This window comes from Calypte anna, chromosome 1 (assembly GCF_003957555.1).
Source record: "Calypte anna isolate BGI_N300 chromosome 1, bCalAnn1_v1.p, whole genome shotgun sequence".
NCBI classification, from domain to species: Eukaryota; Metazoa; Chordata; class Aves; order Apodiformes; family Trochilidae; genus Calypte; species Calypte anna.
The window spans coordinates 106,457,375-106,479,347 of record NC_044244.1 but is presented as its reverse complement, the minus strand read 5'-3'; the positions used below and the strand labels follow the sequence as shown (position 1 = coordinate 106,479,347).

Here is a 21,973-nt window from a genome sequence, read left to right as displayed (position 1 = left end):
CCAGTGCCTTCATCCAGGATGGTGAAGTGCAGAGGAAGGCAGGGAGTGGTTGGAATAATGCAGGATGGAGACTCCTTAATCAGATTTGCTGATGAAGGGAATGTGTTGAACTGCATCATGAGGGAGCAGTAAACTCCTTTAGAACAAGGGAACAATCAGCTCAAGACATGTGGTGGCAGAGTCTTCTTGAACCAGTTTCATTGCCAGAGAGATTGAAAAGTAGAAGTGCAGCCAGGAAAGAAGGATCTGGGACCAAAGGTGGTTGAATGATTCGACAGTACTGATGTACTCCACAGATGTAAAGAGACCATAATCTTAATTTTAAGCTGACTCAGCTCCTTTGGTCAAAAAAATTGTATCTCATTTAATTAGCAGAGCATGAAGGAGAAAAGTACAATTAGAGCCTAGGTTTTAAAGTGGCCAGGGAGCTTAACACCTGCAAAGTGTGTTACAAAGTAGAACAGCCAAGTACCAGCTCAGGTTCCCAAGTCCTGGATCTGGAATTGACTTATACTGGGTGTTGTGAACATTCATCTTGGAGGTGGGGGTATTTATAAAAGTAGGTGATCATCTCCAACCATTGCCAGTCTCTGCATAGTCTGGTTTCCTATCTCATATGAAGAAATTAGACATGCAGATATTGGTCATCCTTATTCTTTCCTGGTTGGTTTGCCCTTTTTTTAAAGTATGGAGTTATCCAGATCTTCATTCACAGGTGGAAAATATGTAATACTCTTAATTAGTCCTTAGAATGCTATCAGACTTATCATTATATAACACAATAATGTAAACATGCAGTTGAAAGGGATTTTTTCTATGATGACTGACAATGAAGAAAAAAATCTGCTTGCTTGGCTCGTCAAAATAATTCACCTTCTGCAAATTACTGTATTTAAAAATATATTAATATTTGGTATCTTCAGGTTTTGTTGGGGAATCTTTGCTGGTTTTTAAATTACAGATGTAAAATGTTTTTCTGAATTCTGCTTGCCTTGTCTGTCATCATCCAGTTACAGCAGATGCCAGCAGGCTTATTATGAAGATACTGAGAATAAATATATATATACAAGTAATCTATAATTCAAAAGTAAATTGTTTTATCAACAAGGAAAAGGAAATCTTGAAAGGAATGTAATGCCTTCCTTCCGGGGCAGAAGGGAGGAAGGGGGAGGGAATAAGTAGTAGTAGTAGTATACACTTTGGAGTATTTAATTTTTTTTAACCTTTTGAGTATTTCTTTTCATTACAACTACTGATGTTACGCTATAATTTTTGCTATATGTTTATGTGAAAGTTAATTTCTGTAGAAATGTCATGTAAACTGAGGCAGTGCTTCCTGAGGGAAAAGGGAAACATTAGAATGCTGCAGTTTGTTTTAGCAGGTATACAGAATTTACACTGTAAAATAGCTCTTTGCAACACTGAATATCAAGTATGTTTGCACTTTTTTGCATTTTTATTTTAATCATACAGTGGTGTGTAATTATCTCTTTGTTTTCTAGTGTTTGTGTTTCACTGATGGCATCACAGTTGCTCCCATGCCTCCAGCTCAGGACCACAAACGATTAATGGATGGTGATGAAGGCCCTAACACTGGTGGGATGGGAGCTTATTCCCCAACACCTCAGGTAAAAATGTATTGACAAGGAGATGTTTCACTAAAGCTGTGCTACAGCTGCAGTATGGAAAGCATGTGTGAATTTTTAGTTCCACCAGGATGAACAGGAAGGTGAAGAGAGGAGGCTCCTGTGGATAGAAATAGTTGCCAAAACCAGGCAGAGTTAAAGTCCATAATTTAAAATTGTTTCTCTAAAGAGGAGGATATTTCCATTGAATTACTTTTAATTAGAAAGGTGGAAATGTTACTTCTGCAACTTGGCCTTTTGATTTGGGTTTTAAGTATTATGAAATACTGGTTGTCAGAACTAAGTGCTTAAACCCACATTTTTATCTTGCTCCAAACTAAACAAATAATGAGCTTAGTTCACTTGCTGTACTTCAAGCCAGCGTGGTTTCTGTTTGGCAAGGAACTGTTTGCAAAAGGACTTACTTTATGTTCGATTCACCCGTGTTATGGACAGAGTTCTTTTAAGTTCAAAAAAGTTATAGGTTTTGTTCATACAGAAAGCTGTTTATCTTGTTAACTGAGTAAAATTTGACCATTCATCCCTGTATTTTCCAACCACAATTTGTCTTTGGGGGGCCTTATCTCGGATGTCCATACAAATGTTTTTTTCCAGTGAATCCATTGGGTTTGCTTGCATGTGTCAGTGTAAGCATGGAAAATTGTCTGAAGAAATACAGACAATTGTTTAATGCTGTGGGATGGTGTCTGAAGAGAGAGAAAAACATACTAGCTTGCTGTTGTATGAGATGTTTTGTAGTGAGCAAGAGACCATCCAAGTGTTCTGCTTGGTTCTTAAAAGCACTAGCCATCACAGAAGGATAAATCATGCACTTTTTCAAATGTTTTTTTCTAATCCTGTTTTATTAGATTTCTAAAGATTTACTTCAGAAAGTAAGAGATACTGTTCTTCAGAAAACTGTTGATGGCATGAGGAAAGAAGGTGTCCCGTATTCTGGTATGTTCAGAGGTTTGGGCTTTTTAAGCATAAATACACTTTTTTACTTTGTCCTCTTCATACACCTCCCTCACACTGCAACTTAACAAAGATAACTTAGATCTGTTTAGAAACTGGGTTTAGTGTCAGTGGCTTGATTTAGAGTCTATTGAAATCAATGGATAAAATCTTATTAACAAGGAATAATCCTTGAGGAATACCAGAAAGGACAATATATGACAGTAGGATTTAGCATTGTAACCACAACTGTTTCTGCCTGATATATTTTAACATTTCTAAAGTCTTAACATCCTGCTTTTAAATTAATATAGGTGGCACCGTTTTTAAGGCTGTTATGAATAAATTAAAAACAAATGACAAATGTAGTTGTTTAGATAGCTTTTCATATATTTTTTTTATTCCAGGTGTGCTTTATGCTGGATTAATGCTTACAAAAGATGGACCTAAAGTTCTAGAATTTAACTGCAGATTTGGTGACCCAGAATGTCAGGTGAGTTATTTTGTAGGTAGATACTGTTTGTCATTATGGGAGGAGAATGCCTGTTACCATCTACCATTATTCTTAACTAACTTTCAGATGAATAATCAGCTAACTACACTGAGATTTAAAATATTTGGTTTATTTATTCAAGACAGCAGGTCTGTTATCAATCGTTCCATTCCAGGACAGATTTCAGCAGGTTATGGAGGCTTTCCAAGGGTAAGCTGGAGTGAAAGTTAGCACTTTCCTATCTTTCCTGGAGTGGAGTTAGATTTTTTTATTTTATTAGAGAAGTGAATACTTCCTTACTCCCTGTTGACAAGTGGAGCAAAACCCTTCATTTCCATTCTTCAGAACAAAGAGGGTTCCCTGGTCTCTATCTTTGTCCCTCCATATGGGAGCAATTCTTTTATTCATAGAAATTATCTTCATGGAAGCGTATTTTTAAAGGTACATAAATTATGCACATGTGTGAAAATACAGAATATGAGCAAGCTTATTTGTTGCATTAGTATTTTTAAAAGCTCAGTGAAGAAAATATGTTACCGTGTACATTTTTTCTCTAATTTGCTAATCTATATTTTTATAGGTAATTCTTCCCCTGTTGAAAAGTGATTTATATGAGGTTATGCAAGCTGTTATCAATAAAACGCTGTCTAGTTCCATGCCAGTTTGGTTTGAAGACAGTGCAGCTGTGACCGTGGTCATGGCTAGCAAAGGGTATCCAGGAACATATCCCAAGGGCTTGGAAATAACAGGTAAATATGGTAGGAGAGTCTGCAGAAGTCTGGTTACTCTCCTCTTCTCTCTTTATTCCCTCTTTTTGCAAGATGAAGGTGAATCAGTGTAACTCAGATTCACAGAAACTTCAGATCTTGTGGTTATGGGTCAGCAAGAGGAAACTGAATTTTCACACATCAAATTTTATTGGAAATGCACCTCTAGCATTTTCAAATCTCTGCACTATATTGTTAAATTCTGTACCATTTCTTTAATATGTGTCAAAGTTGTTCTGGGATGATCACCAATTCTTACATATTATAGACGCTGATATGTTTTCTGGTCTCTATGCAGTGAAGTGTAAAATCCAGCTTGAATTAAATGCTATATGTAAATGTTTCAGCAGAATACCCCTTTCTGTGTCTCTGACCTTCAGAACGGTAGATTGTCTCACCTCAAAACATACTATATACAAATCTATTCCTCTCTCCCAGCTTGATCACACTGAATTGGGCTGTGGTTTGTAAACAGTCAGTAAGTGTTGGGTATCTGTTAATCTGTAAATTAATTGAGAATGTTCTAATCAACCAATTTTTCTGCATTTATTTTATTTGACAACAATCACAGGACTTTCTAAGGCTAAACAACTAGGACTGGAGGTGTTCCATGCAGGCACATCCCTCAAGGATGGTAAAGTGGTGACTAATGGTGGAAGAGTCCTTACAGTAACTGCTATTAAAGAGGATCTAATGACAGCACTGCAAGAAGCCAACAGAGGAGTAGCAGCCATACTCTTCAATGGTGCCATTTATAGAAAGGACATTGGCTATCGGGCTATAGGTTTCCTGAAACAATCCAGGTAGATATTTGAAATACTTGAAATGGAAGTAACTGGTGGAAAAGGGACTTAAGGACATTAATAGCTTACATTAATAAGTTAATATCGATACTATGCATAATGACTTTTAACTAGCATCCTTGTGAGCAATCTAAGCAAGCCCAGCCAAGGAAGAAACAGGCTTTTTGATGGCTCTTTCATTCGTGTTCTTATTCTCCCAAGTCTGAGTTAAACTACAATGACCAGTACACAGGAGTAACTTGTGATGTTTCTGTCTCTGTTATGTCTGTTGTAGCGAAGGTGAACCTTGGGGTCTAAACTGTAGCTTTTGCTCTTCGTTTGTATTACATGTTTTTTGGTTCATTTTAGAGTCTTTAGAAATGGTTAAAGCGGTCCTGTGACCCCTGCTTTGTTGGGATATGCATTTTAATGGAAGAGCTGCCTAACACCATGGCTAGAATTTATCCCTCCTTTTTATTTTTATACCTTCATTTTTTACAGTATTCAGTTAAACAGTCTTCAAATGGTGTAGGTGTGGGTTTTTTTAAAGCAGTGTATCCTACTGTCTCTCTTCTGTTATTGAGAGCTTCTTGCAGGTTTGCAGACTGATTTTTACCTAATATGAAGCATATCTGCCTGCCTTGTTTCCAGTTAGCTCAAAACATAACTTTTGGTAATAGGTTCTCTTGTAGCCTATGAAGCAGATAGTAAGAGTTTCATTTTTGCTGACAGTGTATACCAAGTAGTATATTGTAAAATTGTGGTCAATAAACTTACTAAATGAACAAGGGCACTGGTATCTAGTCTTATTTCTCTCTCAGCTACTGTGCATCTTTTGTGAAATTTATGTGAAAACATATAGTTGGTATTTGTATTGTAGCTGGAAAAAAATCAAATCATTTTGTGAGGCAAGAGAAGAAGGTACTTTAATAGATAGTTCTCTAAATCACTGAGTTCAAGGACTGTGGCTGGCAATATTCTTGACTGGAGAGCCCGTGTGGCTGGAGTGTCCTTAGCTTTTGAAGGACACTCCTGGAAACTGTTCAGTCAGTGCCTGTTTCACTGTCCTTGAGTTTGCACCCACTTTTGCTCAGACATCCTGAAATTGGCTGCTTTAACAGTCAGGCACATTTCACTTTGGACTCCGTCTTGCACACAGCTAAGGAAGGGTAATGGTTGGCTCCATAAAGTTGGGGACCCACCTCTTCTTGGCAGATTTGCAGGATTAAGTCATCATATGCATTTCACTTTGTGAAAATATCCAGAATATTTATGTAAAAAAAGATACTGTAGAACAATTCTTTTAAGGAGTCAAAATGGCTACCATGGTTTTAAAAATAAGGTGAAAATGTGTTCCATATTTAGCACATTCAGACTGAGAGGGTCTGACTGGTCTGATGTTATTGCAGGCTAATATTCCCTTGACTCTTCAGGCTGGACAGCTGCTGCTTATAATTATTTTCCTCTTGCAAATTTTTGAGCAGTGATATCATGTGAGCGCAGATATCTTTGTATTTTCCTGTAACCACAGCTCTCTGGCCAGTTTTGTTGTATGTATCCTTGTTAATCAATGGTGTGTTTCACACTTAGAATTTAAACTTAATACTGAATCACATCAATAAGACAGCCAAAATAGGTATGAACCTAAAATAGCCTGGTTTATGCCACTCACAGTGTAGAAAAAAAACCTGCTTAACTGGAGTAAGATATGTTTGCTACAACTGGTATTTAAAAACTATTAAACTCACTGTCTCCAAAGTGAAAATGTCCCTCTGTAACTTATCTATGATACAGTCAGTCATATGGGCAGACAAGTTACAAACCCCATGTTGTAGTAAGGGTATTTTCTGTATGGTATGGCTGTACGTAGAAATAAAACATGGAGCTTATGGACATTTCTTTTTATTTTACTAAAACAAACCTTAGGTACTTAGTTCTTTTTTAAATAAACTTAGAAATTTACACCTGAATAGCAAGTCAGTGTAAGTAAAAGAGTAGCGTGATTGGTTTTGTGGTAGTATCATTTGAGGTGATAAGGAGAGGTAACCTCTCATAAAGTTCTCAAAAGTATCACGGAGGACTGCTGACTGATGTGATAGTTCTGTTCTGAAAAGATAACTTGAATTTGATCCTGAAAGGTGCTTTGGTGGTCTGACCCAGCATTCTATTTTTTAGCATAGGAATGATCCTACTGATGGCTCCTTGTCCAGATGAGGTATTCAAAGCTTGCAAAATCAGATCCATTATTCTACAGACTTCTTGTAGGATTGTTTTGTGGTTGGCTTTTATCTTGGCATTTTATTGGATAGCATATAATGCTGAAGCTCTAATGCTGCCTTCAAGGTATCTGGAACTATCTGAATACTGCTCGTGGCAAACTCTCTGTGGTGCAGATCCATGCAGTTTTCTTTCTTTGGTGTAATACTCCTTATCTTTAGGTGTATGTGAGAGGTCAGGTTCCAAACAGCAAAAAACATTAGCCTCTGAGGCATTGACCCTTCCTGAAATGAATACTGTAGTACTTGGAAATTATTTTATATGGGCAGAGTTATGTACAAGAAGAAAAATTATTGTACTTGACAGCAGAATATGATTCTGTATGATTAATCCTCTTAGTGACACAGTGATGTAAAGAAGTAAATATTTTTAAACATATGTCTATGCATTCAGTAATCGACTACCCTAACATTTTTTTTAACAATCTTTCAGAGGCCTGACTTACAAAAACAGTGGGGTAGACATTGTAGCAGGGAATACTTTGGTTCAGAAAATTAAACCCCTAGCTGCAGCCACATCAAGGTCAGGTAAGACTTGAACCTTCTATTTCTGTTTCAGTCTGTTCATGGCAATGAGGCTTATCATTTCTTCTTGATACAAAAAACTCCTATTTATATGTTCTCAAGTTTCTAGATTACACAAGAAATATCTGTGGTAAGGAAACACTTGGGATTGCTTAAAAGTGTATTTCATTAAATTGACATATTTTCTTCTCAAAATGACTCTAAACTCTTATTTTCTGAATCTTATGTGTCAAGGATTCTAGAGAATACAGCTGAGCACTCAAAAAACCTAAATGCCAGCATTTACCACTGAGTGCTATTTTTGATTACATGGTTTATTATTTTTTCCACAATGAGCTATGAAATTTCTGCAAAGAAATGTTTAGAAAGGTGTACAAGTAGTAGAATTCCTCAGAGATAATCTTACTTGCAATAGATACAGAAGACTCTTTGCTTGGTTAAAACAGAATAAGTTTGTCCTTTTTTTTGTTGTTGTTGTTGTGTTCTCTGGCACATCTTGCTCTAGGAAGTCCTTGTAATATCTGTCATGTGTATATTAACTCTTTTACTCGAAATTAACTGAGAGCCTTCACACAAGGTCAGATATACATAGAAAACAAACACACTGGTACAACTCCTCACTTCTTAGCATTTGTAGTGTTTTCCACTAAAGTTTGTTTCACTCTTGGGCTTTAAACACTTTTAGTTTTAAGGTTTCCATCCTTAGCCATTGTAACGAATCTTAGGAACAAGGAGTCTTAATATACTCTGTAGCAGTATTAACAAATAGATAAGGAAGTTCACTTGGAAAATACCTGTTTATCATCTCTTCCCAGAGGGCAATGGGTTTCAGTCTGTTACCATAATTCCTGTAGTATTTTTCTGGAAAAGGTGTAAAGGGGGAATATATCAGTCTCAGTAATTATTGAATATTCAATCACAAGGTTTTGGATTTGTAGCCTTAGGTAATAATGAAGAAAGAAGATAAAGCAGACTTAGGAGGATTAGCAGCTCGCATGCCTCTGCGAAGAGGCTCTAAATATTAGAGAAAAGTTTTATGATTACAGAGTGAAGTAATTTTGATAGACACCAGGGAGAATTTGTGTTGGAGATCCTGGAGAGACCCATGAAAGTAAAAGTTCTTTTTTTTTTTTTCCTGTTTTCTGGCTGGCAGGCTGCAGTGCGGAACTTGGAGGCTTTGCTGGCCTCTTTGATTTGAAAGCAGCTGGTTACAGAGATCCTATCTTGGTATCTGGAACTGATGGTGTTGGCACAAAACTCAAGGTAATGTGAAAGTCCATGTAAAGGCAGGAAAATAGGACGGATGGAAAGATGCTTAATCACATCATTAATGTTTTAGCAGAAGATATCAATTGTCTTTTACAAATACCTATTTGTATTTCTAAAAGGGGAATGAAAAATGAAATTTTCATCCTCAAACAAAGGAATTAAATAGACATCTAACTTCTGGCAAGTAAATAGTCATACTAGAAATGATGCTTAAATAACTAATTTTAATACTAAGTACATGACCAGGAACACTGTTTCATTAAGGTAGAGTCTCCAGCTTCAAAAAGATCACTTACGTGGAAAAGCATTTGATTATGTGTTTGCTATTGAGTTTACAGAAGCTACAACAAAACCTTTTCCAGTTCATCCCCTTTCTATAAAGTGCCTTTTGTGCACTTGTCAATTAAGAAAGTAATAATTCCAAAAAGAAAAAATGTTAGGAGAGTCTTGTAGAGAAGATAACAACTGAAGCTGCTCCTCAAAAAGCATCTGAGAAGAACCGTGTGATTTTGATCCCCGTGTTCCTTTGGTTGTGTTGCAGTTTCTCAGAGCTAACTGTTGGGTTCTCTTTGCTGTGTTTTGCAGGTTGCACAAGTGTGTAAGAAACATGACACAATTGGTGAGGACCTGGTTGCCATGTGTGTCAATGACATCCTGGCTCAAGGAGCAGAGCCCCTCTTCTTCCTTGACTATTTTGCCTGTGGCAAACTCGACGTCGGAGTGGCTCAGAGTGTTGTTGCAGGAATAGCTGAAGCTTGCAAAAAGGCAGGATGTGCTCTTTTGGGTATGAAAATTCTTCTTTGAAGGATATGAAAAATCTTATGCAATCTCCTAATAATTGATTTTAATATGCTTATTTTCCTACTCTTGGATAATCTTAGAGGAGTGAGAGAAAAACCAGAAAGCGTCAGGTATCTTTGCCTTCAGAGAACATAATCTCTACCCACTGGAAGAAGACAGTACTCTACAAATGCCTACAACTTATATTTATAAAAATAGAGTATATATACATATATATACTCTAATCTACTATTTATATTTGCATATAAATTTTCTTATATATTTTCATTGAACTTTGCAGCTACAGCAGCTACCTAGAAAACTGACAATTTGTGGTTTATTTCTTTGTATTTTTCAAGTAAATTATAAAATATGCCAAATGGCTTTGTATATTTTTATCCTTTATCCTAAAGGAAATCCTCAAGTTTTCTTCAAGAAATAAGATTTATATGTGTTACTATGCATGCACACATCCATGTGTGCATGGATAGTACACACATCTTATACTTTGAACATCTTGGCTGATTTTATCCAAATTTGACAAGAAAGGCAGAGATCTCACAGCTGTTGTGTTCCACAGGCTTCATAAAAATAGAAAGCCAGAGCATGTCCTTATAAATGCAACAAGAGCATCAGCTGGAGCTCATAACTTAGGACACAGAAGTTAACCACAAGACAGAAACATAAAAGAAATGAGGTTCAATTGTTACAAAATCAATGGAAAACTATTTGTCTACTGAAGACTTGCTAAAGACCTGGATGTTTGAAGGTGTTAAGACTTGAATTTAAACATTTTCCTTTTCAGCCATATAATACAATTGCATATCACATTTTACTACCAGTTTATGTATCTATTCTGATATACAGTAATCTTGTTATCCGTGAAAATGATACAATATTTCACTTTGTTAATCTAAAAAAATACAGCTTTAAAGCTGTTCAACTCAGTATTAAGATTAAGATTAGGATTGGGTTAGAATTGGAATTGGTGTTGGGATTAGGATTAAGATTGGGATTAGGATTATGATTAAGATTGGGTTGGGGTTGGGATTAGGATTAATATTGGGATTAAGATTAGGATTGGGTTAAAATTGGGATTGGTGTTGGGATTAGGATTAAGATTGGGATTAGGATCAAGATTATGATTAGGATTAAGATTGGGTTGGGATTAGGATTAAGATTATGATTGGGATTAAGATTGGGTTCTGATTAGGATTATAGGATTAGGATTTAGATTATAATTGGGTTGGGATTAGGATTAACATTAGGATTGGGATTAAGATTGGGTTGGGATTAGTATTAATATTAGGATTGCTATTAGGATTAGGATTAAGATTGGGATTGTAATGGGATTAAGATTAGCATTGGATTGGGATTAGGATTAGGATGTGTATTGGGATTAGGATTAAGATTAAATTGGGATTATGATTAAATTAAAATGGGATTAGGATTACAATTAGGATTGGGATTGAGACTGGGATTAGGACTAATATTGGGATTATATTGAGATTATGATCAATATTGGGATTGTATTGAGATTAGGATTAAGATTAAGTTGGGATTAGGATTAAGGTTAGATTGGGTTGGGATTAGGATTAACATTGGATTGGGATTAAGATTACATTGGGATTGGGATTAGGATTAATGTTAGGATTGGGTTGGGATTAGGATTAAGATTGGGTTGGGATTAAGATTAAATTGGGATTAGGATTAGGATTAAGGTTAGGATTGTGATTAATATTTATAATGGGTTGTGATTAGGGTTAGGATTGGGATTAGGATTAAGATTGGGATTATGTTGGGATTAGGATTAAGATTGGGTTGGTATTAGGATTAAGATTGATATTAGTTTTGGGATTGGGTATTAGGATTAGGATTAAGGTTGGTGTTAGGTTGATATTAAGGTATTAAGGTTGATCTTGTGATTGGGATTAGGATTAGGATTTGGGATCAAGATGTGGATTGGGGTTAGGAATAGGATTGGGATTAGGAATAGGATTGGGATTAATATTGAGATTAGGATTTGGATTAAGATTAGGATTGGGGATATGATTAGGATTAAGATTGAGATTAGGATTTCTCTTTCTTTTTTTCCAATTCTTTAAGAAAGTCACTAACAAAAGTTTTCTAAGTGGGAGCGTGTCACTTGGAGGTCGTTTCTAGTCAGCTTTATATTTATCTTGAGGTGTTCTCAAATGTAATCACACCATTCATATTGCAGGATAAATACTTTATGTGAAATCTTGTGAAATTACTAACAGAAATATCATGATTTTATTTAAAATTGCAAGACTTTAAAACTACAAAGGGCTTTGGATGTTGTAATTTCTCAAAATTGTAAATATCTTTTTGTGCTAATATAAAAATAAGTCCTAATTCATAAATGCAACAACCATGATTTCTCCCCCAATTTCTGGCACTCTAAGAAAAGAAAGGACAGAGCTGATGCAGTAACTCTGAACCTAAAGAGGAAATGCTTTTCTGTAGCCTGGATCATTGAAATAAATTTCAGTTTGGGCTCCACCTCCACACTTCCATTTCACTGTGCACTCACAGAGCATTGTATCTGTCTTTGCATAGAATGATCCCATAGAAGTCAGGTTTGAAGTTCCTAAATTCCTACCTTACATTTCTGCAATACAATAGCTGAATATTCAGCTCAGCCACCTTAAGCTCAGGACACCACTTGATATCTACATATTTGCTTTTGCACAAGCATTATTAAATACAGATTACAACCAAACTAAGCAAATGAATTTTGATTTTAAAGTTGATTACAGCAATGGAATGTAGGAGCCTGGAAAAGCTTTCAGAGAATCTAGGCATTGGGCAGTGTCCAGCTCTGATAACAAGAGCAGATTCCACCATCACTCAGGTAAATTTGGAGCCCTCCAGGGACACTTCCTGGGAACAGAAGAATTTTGTATTGACTGAAACCTGGTGATGCAAAACCAAAATAAGAGGGAGTTGGTCAGCATGTTGGGCAGAGCTCATAATACACCAGCAGGTATGCTTTTGTAGCCATCATGACCAGCAGCGAGTTTGGAAGGAGAATAATGAGATGACTGTGAGGATATTATCCTCCAGTATGAGGGCCTAGTGTGAAAATGCCTGTATGGAATACTTTGAAGTGAGCAGCAATGCCCATTTCATGCACCAAACACAGCAAGGTCCCCTCTTTAGGCTGAATGAGACTGTGTCAGGCAGAACCCAGGTGTTCAGCAGTGAATATCTGAAGGGCAGCCAGCATGGTATATGTGTGTGTAGAGAAAATGTGTGAGGAGTGATGTGCCTTTCTCTGCAGGCTGGGGAAATTACCTTTTTAGACTGCACTCTGAATGAGGTCAGCCAGATAAAATAAGGTTATCAAGGATAGAACCCAAGGATGTCTAATAATCAAGATACAAGCTAATAGCCTAGGCAACAATTCATCTGCACAGATGGGTAGGAAAGGTGCTCTTTTAGAGGTGTGCTCCCAAAAGAGTCTGCAACCCTTAGACTGAGTCAGAGTTGGTGATATAACGATGGCGAGGTGTGGCTAGGAGAGGCAGACAGGATAGTGCTGTGTGCCAACTCTTCATGAAAGCAAGTGAGACTAAAAGCTATGTTGTTCCTTTGATGCTCCTGTATGGATTTATTTTATCTCTTATATGTTTTTCATGGCAGAGGTTTGGAAATATGAAGCACTAAATACATGCTTTGATTTTAAGATGTGAATGCACAGCAATTTGATACCAGTTGTCAGAGTGAGGGAGGGAAAGTTCTTTCCCAATTTTTTATTGCTTGTTCAATTGAAAGGCCTGTGACAAATGTGGTTTTAATTCTGTTAATTTAATTGAAAAAACTCAGTCTGTTAATGTCTTATGAGTTTAAAACTTTGAAAAATTGCATGCCTACTGGTCCCAATGTTTTTCTAACACCCCCTTTCTCTCTTATTGTTTCCCACAGGGGGTGAAACTGCTGAAATGCCAGGCATGTATCCACCTGGAGAGTATGATCTGGCTGGCTTTGCTGTTGGTGCAGTGGAGCGAGGACAGATGCTGCCCCAGCTGGAGAGAATTGCTGATGGAGATGTGGTTATTGGAGTAGCTTCCTCTGGGGTTCACAGCAATGGCTACAGCCTTGTAAGGAAGATTGTGGAAGAGTCATCATTTGATTTCTCTTCTCCAGTTGGCATGTCTGGCGACCAGACATTAGGTACCACTTACAATGCCATTTTTTGCATTAGAACTGGAACTTCTGAATGGGCAGCTGTGACACAACTGTTACTTCTGTGCCTTTGCTTTTGTTACTTGTATAAGGCACTAAAAAAAAATTATTCTGTTCTTGAACATGCTCTAGTCTTTTTTTTTCCATCACATGCAGGAAAGAAAATAAGGGATTGGAATAAATAACTAATTCTGTGCTAAAAAGGGTAGAACATTGTGGTTTGCTCTGTAGTACAATGCTCATTAGTATCTAGAAAAATAATATTTTGAGATTTCCTCAATTTCATATTGATTAACATGTCTTTCTGTGCTGTAACTGGTTATCTTTCACCCTCTTTCATCTGCAGGAGATCTCTTGTTAACCCCAACTAAGATCTACAGTAAGACTCTGTTGCCTGTCCTTCGCTCAGGCCATGTGAAAGCCTATGCCCACATCACTGGAGGGGGCTTGCTGGAAAACATACCAAGAGTTCTCCCAGATTCCTGTGGTGTTGTTTTAGGTGAGATAAAAAGAAAAACTGTAAAAATAGCTGCATGTTAATATGGATTGAGGTAAACCGTGTACATGGGGACATGTCAGCTGACTTCCACTTTAAGAGCTAGGTTTGCCTGTCTAAAAGTAACTTGGACTTTTTCTTCATTGTTGCTTAATTTCTCCTTGTGCCTGAAACAGAGCCAGTCAAAACACTTTGTCCTCTTAAAACTGCTACTCATTGAGGACACTTCCCCTAATGGTGTACTGGACAGGATTTTTAAGGAAACTCTATCCATATTTGCAAAAAACTTTAAAGCATCCCAAAGTGAGCTGTCAGTATTTTAGATTGATTGATTTAGACTGAATGGTTGGGGTTGGAAGGGACCTAAAAGATCATCAAGATCCAACCCCCCTGCATGGGCAGGGACACCTCCCACCAGACCAGGTTGCACAAGACTTCATCCAACCTGGCCTTGAACACTGCCAGGGATGGGCACTAACAACCTCCCTAGGCAACCTATTCCAGAGTCTTACTACCCTCACAGTGAAGAATTTTTTCCTCATATCTAACCTTAATCTACTCGTGAAGTCTTTGATTAGCAAATATGCTTACTAGCTCAAGTATGTCTCTTGCTATTCAACACACCTTAATTAATCCTCACCAAAATCTCATCGGGTATACTAGAAGGAGTATTTCACTTCAGGAGAAAGTGTAGTGGGGAAAGGTAATTGACTTACTATGGGTTATGCAGTGCTCATTGGGCTGTAGAATAAAGTAAGGGAACTAAGACTGAGTTTTGCACCTCAGAACTGCATGTAAATATTTCTTACACTTGAGACTTTGAACAGTGGCCCCCAGTAGGTACTAGTATGTATAAATGAGGTTAATACCATTTAAAACATAACATGATGAGAAAGAAATATACTGTCTTCAGAGTTCTTTTAGTGGCTTGTCCAGAAACATTTCTCATGCTGCTGTAAACCATCTTTACCTTGCTGGGGTTGGGGGCAGTGTGAGACTTTTGTTGTGACGTTTTCTAAGGCTGTCCTTCTGGTACAATAGTTTCTCAAGAAGCAGAGTTGTCACTTTCATGAAGAGGATTTTCCAAAGACTGCCTCACAGCCTGTTTTGAATTACTGCTTAACAGATTAAACATAGGAGCAAGAATGGTTTATTTCCTCCCAGAGTGACACTTCTTTCTACTTGAAACACTTTTTCAGTAAGGAAGGAAAAAAACATCCTATTCCTGTGCATGGAAGCTGATTTCACTCAAGCTAGTGCTGCTGTGGAACTGTTCCTGTGCTTTTCACCCATATCTTCCCTCTTGATGCTCTAGTAATTTTTTTTTTTTCCACTGGTAGTGATTTCCACTCTTCATTTGTGTTTTCAATTCCCTTCAGATGCTCTTACGTGGAAGATTCCTGAAATCTTTTGCTGGCTCCATAGAGAAGGGGACCTCTCTGAGGAGGAAATGGCTCGAACATTTAACTGTGGGATCGGTGCTGTCTTGGTAGTTCAGAAGGAGCTGGCTCAGCAGGTCCTCAAGGATGTACAGAGACAAGAGACAGCCTGGCTCATTGGGAAAGTTGTCTCACTGCAAAAAGGTTATTAGATTTTCATTTTCTTTTCAATGCAAAAACCCAGATCTAAATGCCTTAGCTGGTGGGTCTTCATGGAGGTTAGCTGCAAATACCTTAATTGTCACCTCCATGGGTTTTTATCACAAGGTATTAAACAGGGAGTCCTCACAATTTCAGTCTTTGTTCATAGAATGTGTGCTTAGCAATGTCAGCAATAAAGAATGAGAAGTAAAGTAGTGCCACTAATCTCTTTTCATGTGTGCTTTTCTCCTCTCTCCGTTTCTCCCTTTATTTACATGTTGGGTTTGTTGTTTTTTTCTTGTACATGTTCAGGCTCTGAACGTGTTCAAGTACATAATATGCTTCAAGCCTTGCAAGCAAATAGGTCACTGTCTCTGCACAGCCATATCCAAGGCAAAAACCAGACAAACAAAGTGAAGGTTGCTGTCCTCATCTCTGGAACAGGTGAGAGTTTATATTCTTTACTGCAGTGTAAAACTTCATCCCAGATTCAAAATCTCTATAAGTCCTGATAGGCTTCTAGCAGGCTTTCATTAACAAATAGGCAGAACAGATTTTGCCTTTGGATTTATTTCAGTCACAAACAACAATCTTTAACATTCTCTGCAAAGTGACTATGAATTGCATCTGTGTTCCTATGATCTACAAATTTTGGCATGTTTCTGCTTTCAGGCAACCTATAACTATAGGTTATAGAACACTATAGGTTCTTTCACAAATAGACCAGAATTTCTTCTTTCCCTACAGGATCTTCCAGGGTTCCCGTAGTCTCGCTTGCTAAGATGTATACCATCATTCCAATGCCAAAAATTGCAGTTTAAAAATGTAATTGCTTTAAAAATGTAAATGTAAAGTTACTATCTGTCAAATAGAATAGAAATTTAAATAGTAGAATCCAGCTGTCAAATTCAGCTCCCAGTAAAATTAGTAAAAAAAAAGTTTGTTATTAACATCAGTGGGTTTTGGATTGGGTCTCACTCATACTACTTTTTGTTTAAAACTCTATTAATTGTATTTATTTTTCAGGAAAGACTTTAAAGTAATTAATTATTTTTTCACTCATAGGCACAAACCTGGAAGCGCTCATAAATAGCACAAAGAAGTCCAGCAGTTTTGCACAAATAATCCTTGTTATTTCTAACAAAGCTGGTGTGGAGGGGTTAAGGAAAGCTGAAAAAGCTGGTATTCCTACAAGGGTAAGTATTTCTTATCTTTTTAAAATGAGCCATCATTAGCTCTGACTACAGCAGGAAGGTACTGTGAGATAATGAGTTTTTCTAGGGTAAGAGATGGTTTGACAGGAAGCCTTTAGCTTTTTTTTTCAATGTTTGTCATGAACCTGTGTCCTTGGGCAAACTACCTCAAATGGGAAATAAAATTCTTTTCCCTTCTCAGAGATGTTGCAGGAATAGTCGTTATATTAAACTTGCACAAAACTTTCATGGTTACAGTTGAAACTTTGCCATTTATTTAACTGAAGTGCATTTTGCATTTGCCTGAAGTAACAGGCTCTTCCTATCTGCATTTAATGCTAAAATTATATGCAAAACAGACATGATAGTTCACTTGAATAAAATAGAGAGGCCAAACTCAGTGGGACCTTCCACTGACTCCCTGGGTATTGCTTTGAACTCTCCAGGATTCACTCAGAGCAAACCACATTTTCCTCAGTGTCACTGGATCCAGTTCTGTGTTGCTTTGCCCTTTGTGCAGCCATTTATGTGTATTATAGATGTGAAATGCCACTGCTCTGACTTAGTAGCATTTTACAGTCCTTTTTCACTGCTAACTACAGGCATATGGAAGATCTGAACCCAGAACAAGCTTTGCTATTAACTGGGATAGTGACAGGATCTGCTTGTTAGTGCTGCTGTCTCTTGCTTGGGAGGATACAAAGATCAGAAGTATGTCTGTAGTCTGTGGGTGAAGAACAAACATATGAGGAGAAAAAAAAATACAGCATTGGAGAGATTATGATCTTGATATTTAAGATGGAAAGTTTCTGAGTCATGACACAGAGACACAGAGAGGAATGTGCTTTGTCACTTACTACCTTGTAGTTCACAGCAGAATTCAGCCCAGTGTTGAGCTGGGCTCTATTTCTAGTGCCCTCGGCCAGCTTTTCAGCTAATCAGCTCTGGTTTTTCAGAACTACTTTGTGATATTTAAGTATGCCACTGTGGTATATCTGGTAGGGATTAACAGGTATTTTTATTTATAAGGCTGTGGATGTTTACACAACACTGCCTTCTTCCTGTTTAAATTAGGCAATGTAGCCTGGATGGAAAATACTTGGTTATAGTGACCTTTTGCAGTAGGGGCTGCTTTGCCAGCTTGTGATTAGCCTTTCCTTTGAGGTTTTGCAATACAATTTTTTGCAAGGCTCACCTGCTTAAAACTATCAGAGGCCTTAAATTGAGTGAAATAATTCTCAGACTTTAGGTTATCTTAACCACCTACATTTGGAGGCTGTTAAATTGTGGTCAGATACTGGGACCTACAGCTGGGGGCCTAGTAAAAGAAACCCCTTATTTATTCTGATGATTGCTCTGTGTGAATAGGAATAAAGACTGCATGTTTGTCTGTTAGCTGCATGCATTTATGAAATGCTCTTCTTGCTGTGTATGTGCACCTAATTTAAACTACATGTGGAGGTTTATTTGTTTTTTGTTTATTACTGCAGGGTACCACTTCATTGTGCTCTAAAGGCATTTCAATTAAAGTAACACTATATCCATATTTCTTCATCTTTTGGATTTTCACAGGTTATTGACCATAAATCATTTGGAAGTCGCACTGAATTTGACAGTGCAGTTGATAAAGTGCTTGAGGAATTCTCAGTTGAACTGATCTGTCTGGCTGGATTTATGCGAATACTGTCAGGTCCTTTTGTCAAAAAATGGGAAGGTAAGCACAGCATAGTAGTGTATGAAATTACAAAAAGAAAAAAAATAATTTTATAGCTTAGCCCAGGAAAAAGAAAATTGAAAAAATACAGAATATAGAATACAGACTACAATCAATTCTGGGTTGGCAGGAAACTAGACATTTCCCTTCTTGTAAGAAAAAGGATGAGAAAGAGTGTTTTTCCTTTTCCCTCTGCCATTTCCATGGATGTTTAAGGAAGCCAAAGGCAGACACAGATCTTGTGGTCTTTGATTTATTAGAAAATATTCTAAGATAAGGCTGTAAAAACTTTAGGCCCCTGCTAACATGAGATACAGAGCAAATTGTTACCTAGGCAGTTAAGTGTTGGTTGGGGAGGGGTGCATCCAGCCACTGAGAGTTCCTTCCCCTAAGAGAGGAGCTGCCTTGGCTGCACACAAAGCTGCAAAACTAAGCAGAGATGTGCAGTTCCTGTTAACAAGTTCCTGATGGCCTTCTGGAAGCTGAGCATGAGCCAGCAGTGTGCCCAGGTGGCCAAGAAGGCCAGTGGCATCCTGGCCTGCATCAGGAACAGCGTGGCCAGCAGGTCCAAGGAAGTGATTCTGCCCCTGTACTCAGCACTGGTGAGGCCACACCTCGAGTCCTGTGTCCAGTTCTGGGCCCCTCAGTTCAGGAAGAGATTGAGGTGCTGGAGCAGGTCCAGAGAAGAGCAAGGAGGCTGTGAAGGGATCCAGCACAAGTCCTGTGAGGAAGGGCTGAGGGAGCTGGGGCTGTTCAGCCTGGAGAAGAGGAGGCTCAGGGCAGACCTCATCACTCTCTACAGCTCCCTGAAAGGAGGGGGTAGCCAGGGGGGGGTCGGTCTCTTCTCCCAGGCAGCCATCAGTAAGACAAGAGGGCATGGACTTAAGCTCTGCCAGGGGAGGTTTAAGTTGGATATGAGGAAAAAATCTTTACAGAGAGGGTGATCAAGCATTGGAATGGGCTGCCCAGGGAAGTAGTGGATTCTCCATCCCCGGATATATTTAAAAAGAGACTGAATGTGGCACTCAGTTCCATTGTCTGGTAACCACAGTGGCAGTGGATCAAGGGTTGGACTTGATGATCTCAGAGGTCCCTTCCAACCCAGATGATTCTATGATTCTATGATTCTGGTTAGACTTCCCAAGACCTGTCTGAATCTGAGGGTGGGTAGGTTCACAGGCAGATTCAGCTTTTACTTGTCCAAAGTTTTCACACTGTCTCCCTTCTGGTTATCTTCTATAGTTGTTCCAGGTTTTTGTTAGAGACTGGTAACACCTCTGCACACTTCACTTCTCCCTCCCCCAGCTGTTAAATTCATCTTCTTAGCTCAGTTTCTTTTAGGGGGTCCTGAATCACACAGAGGCAGCTGCTCTTCTCCCTGTTTGCTCTGCTTTGGGTTCAGTCATAGTTACTTAAACCAGTTTTTCCTCATACCTACCAGTTAAAGGCTGGTCAGCCTATACACATTACAGGTTTCTGGGTGGCCTTTGTTGTTCACACAGTGACTTTGTGTTACCCTGGGTGTTACCCTGAGTGTACCTATAACACAGACCTTTAACACCTGAACAATTTTTCAAACCTCCTTTTAAAAAATGAGGGGAGCAAAATAGGTATTTTTAGGAGGCAGTTCATTTTATGCTAAAGCTGTCAAGTGAAGTAAGTCAGAGGAACTGGTTTTGTTTCTCTCAATTCATTACGAAGTCCAGAAGATGAAGACATAAATGTCTGTGCTGTAGACATCTGTAGTTAGGAGAGAGGCATCTTCATTATGAAAGATGTGTTTTGAGTAGAGTATCTGTGTACGGGACAGAAAAGAACTTTTACTAGTGCAAAGATCTTGTCCAAATAAAGGATGAGCTTAGTTTCCTCTGATTTAGGGATGCCACTTCCACCTGTGATGGTTGCCTTGCACAGTGCAGAACGTGTGTTGCACATATGACTGACCTGAGAGCAAAAGATGCTCTCTTCAGTACTGGATGGCTGCACTGATTAATTCATGGTTTTAAAGGTCCAGCCCTGAACTGAGCTTGAAAACAGTAACCTACCTGAGCTCTGACCAAGAGTATCCGTCAGTCAGGTCTTAGATGTGAGCTCAAACACTCATTTCAGCTCAGAGATCTGTGGCAACTCACAGGAGCCTGCTGTAAAACACTGACCCAGTCAGAATAACCTAAACCGTCCCATCACAATCAATTCTTGTTTCTTCTCTTTTAAAAGCTGTTAGTTTTCCTTTCTCCTTCAGTCAAAAAGTCATAGTTTTGAAGTTAGTCATGAAAGTATCTTGTTTAATGGCCCTGAAATGTTTATTTTGAATGTTAACATAAAGGACATATTGAAAAAAATAAAATAGAACTAAGCAAACAAAAAACTACTTTCCTTTAGAGAAGTGATAGCACTGTATTGAAAAGCTGGGGAAATTCTGGCAGAAGTGCAGAGTGTTTTTTTCAGCTCACCACAATACTTTTTTTGCCCAAGCAGCAGCTGGAGAGATGTTGGAGGAGTATTTTGGGGATCCAAAACATATTTGAGATATTGTTAAAGATCAGTCAATCACTCTCTACAACTCCCTGAAAGGAGGTTGGAGCCAAGTGGGGGTTGGTCTCTTTTCCCAGGCAACTCTCAGCAAGACAAGAGAGCATGGTCTTAAGTTGTGCCGGAGGAGGTTTAGGTTGGATATTAGAAAGAATTTCTTTACTGAGAGGGTGATCAGACACTGGAATGGGCTGCCCAGGGAAGTAGTGGATTCTCCGTCCCTGGAGATATTTACAAAGAGACTGGATGTGGCACTCAGTGCCATGGGCTGGTAACTGCAACTGTAGTGGATCAAGGGTTGGACTTGATGATCTCTGAGGTCCCTTCCAACCCAGCCAGTTCTATGATTCTATGAATATGTTTGCCTCTTTAAGTCACATAGGTCAGTAACTGCATGAGACAATTGGGGTGAGAGTGCAAGTTTCACATCATGCTGCCAGAAATGGCCCTCCCTTCACATGAGGAAATCACGAGCCTCTATTTTGGTACTGGGCTGCCTCCGACAGCATCTGTCAGCTCAGTCTCGCTGCTTGGCATTTAGGTGGTGTTCTGTGAGTCCTTGTGTCACACAGCCTGCCTAAACACAGGCACACACAGGCAGCGTGGGCACAGCACGCTGTGTTATAAATAGTACTGATGGCCACTTTTTTTTTTTTAATCCTATAAGTGTTTTTATTGAACCTAAAAGAAGATCTAGGGCTGTCAAGCACCTTCTGACTTCACACTGGTCCAGAATGGGCCAGTGAATTTGTCACGGATATATTGGGAGCAGATGGGG

The 21,973-nt window shown here is 38.4% G+C and overlaps 2 protein-coding genes across 14 annotated transcripts in view; one reads left to right on the top strand and one right to left on the bottom strand.

Moving 5' to 3' along the window:
* The window catches only part of LOC103531075 (trifunctional purine biosynthetic protein adenosine-3-like), a 53,851-nt gene that overhangs the window by 1,530 nt on the left and 30,348 nt on the right, over nt 1-21,973 (bottom strand). The gene's annotated exons all lie outside the window — the stretch shown is intronic.
* Nucleotides 1-21,973, top strand: part of LOC103531042 (trifunctional purine biosynthetic protein adenosine-3) — a 42,393-nt gene that overhangs the window by 16,614 nt on the left and 3,806 nt on the right. For all 13 annotated transcript variants that reach the window (XM_030469584.1, XM_030469583.1, XM_030469585.1 and 10 more), the window contains 14 exons: nt 1,503-1,628; nt 2,495-2,582; nt 2,987-3,072; nt 3,653-3,821; nt 4,411-4,642; nt 7,331-7,425; nt 8,576-8,685; nt 9,277-9,475; nt 13,420-13,668; nt 14,027-14,179; nt 15,556-15,759; nt 16,069-16,200; nt 16,822-16,952; nt 18,522-18,663. In XM_030469584.1, the coding sequence (XP_030325444.1) occupies nt 1,503-1,628; nt 2,495-2,582; nt 2,987-3,072; nt 3,653-3,821; nt 4,411-4,642; nt 7,331-7,425; nt 8,576-8,685; nt 9,277-9,475; nt 13,420-13,668; nt 14,027-14,179; nt 15,556-15,759; nt 16,069-16,200; nt 16,822-16,952; nt 18,522-18,663 (2,116 nt within the window). The remainder of the gene's footprint in view (nt 1-1,502; nt 1,629-2,494; nt 2,583-2,986; nt 3,073-3,652; nt 3,822-4,410; nt 4,643-7,330; nt 7,426-8,575; nt 8,686-9,276; nt 9,476-13,419; nt 13,669-14,026; nt 14,180-15,555; nt 15,760-16,068; nt 16,201-16,821; nt 16,953-18,521; nt 18,664-21,973) is intronic.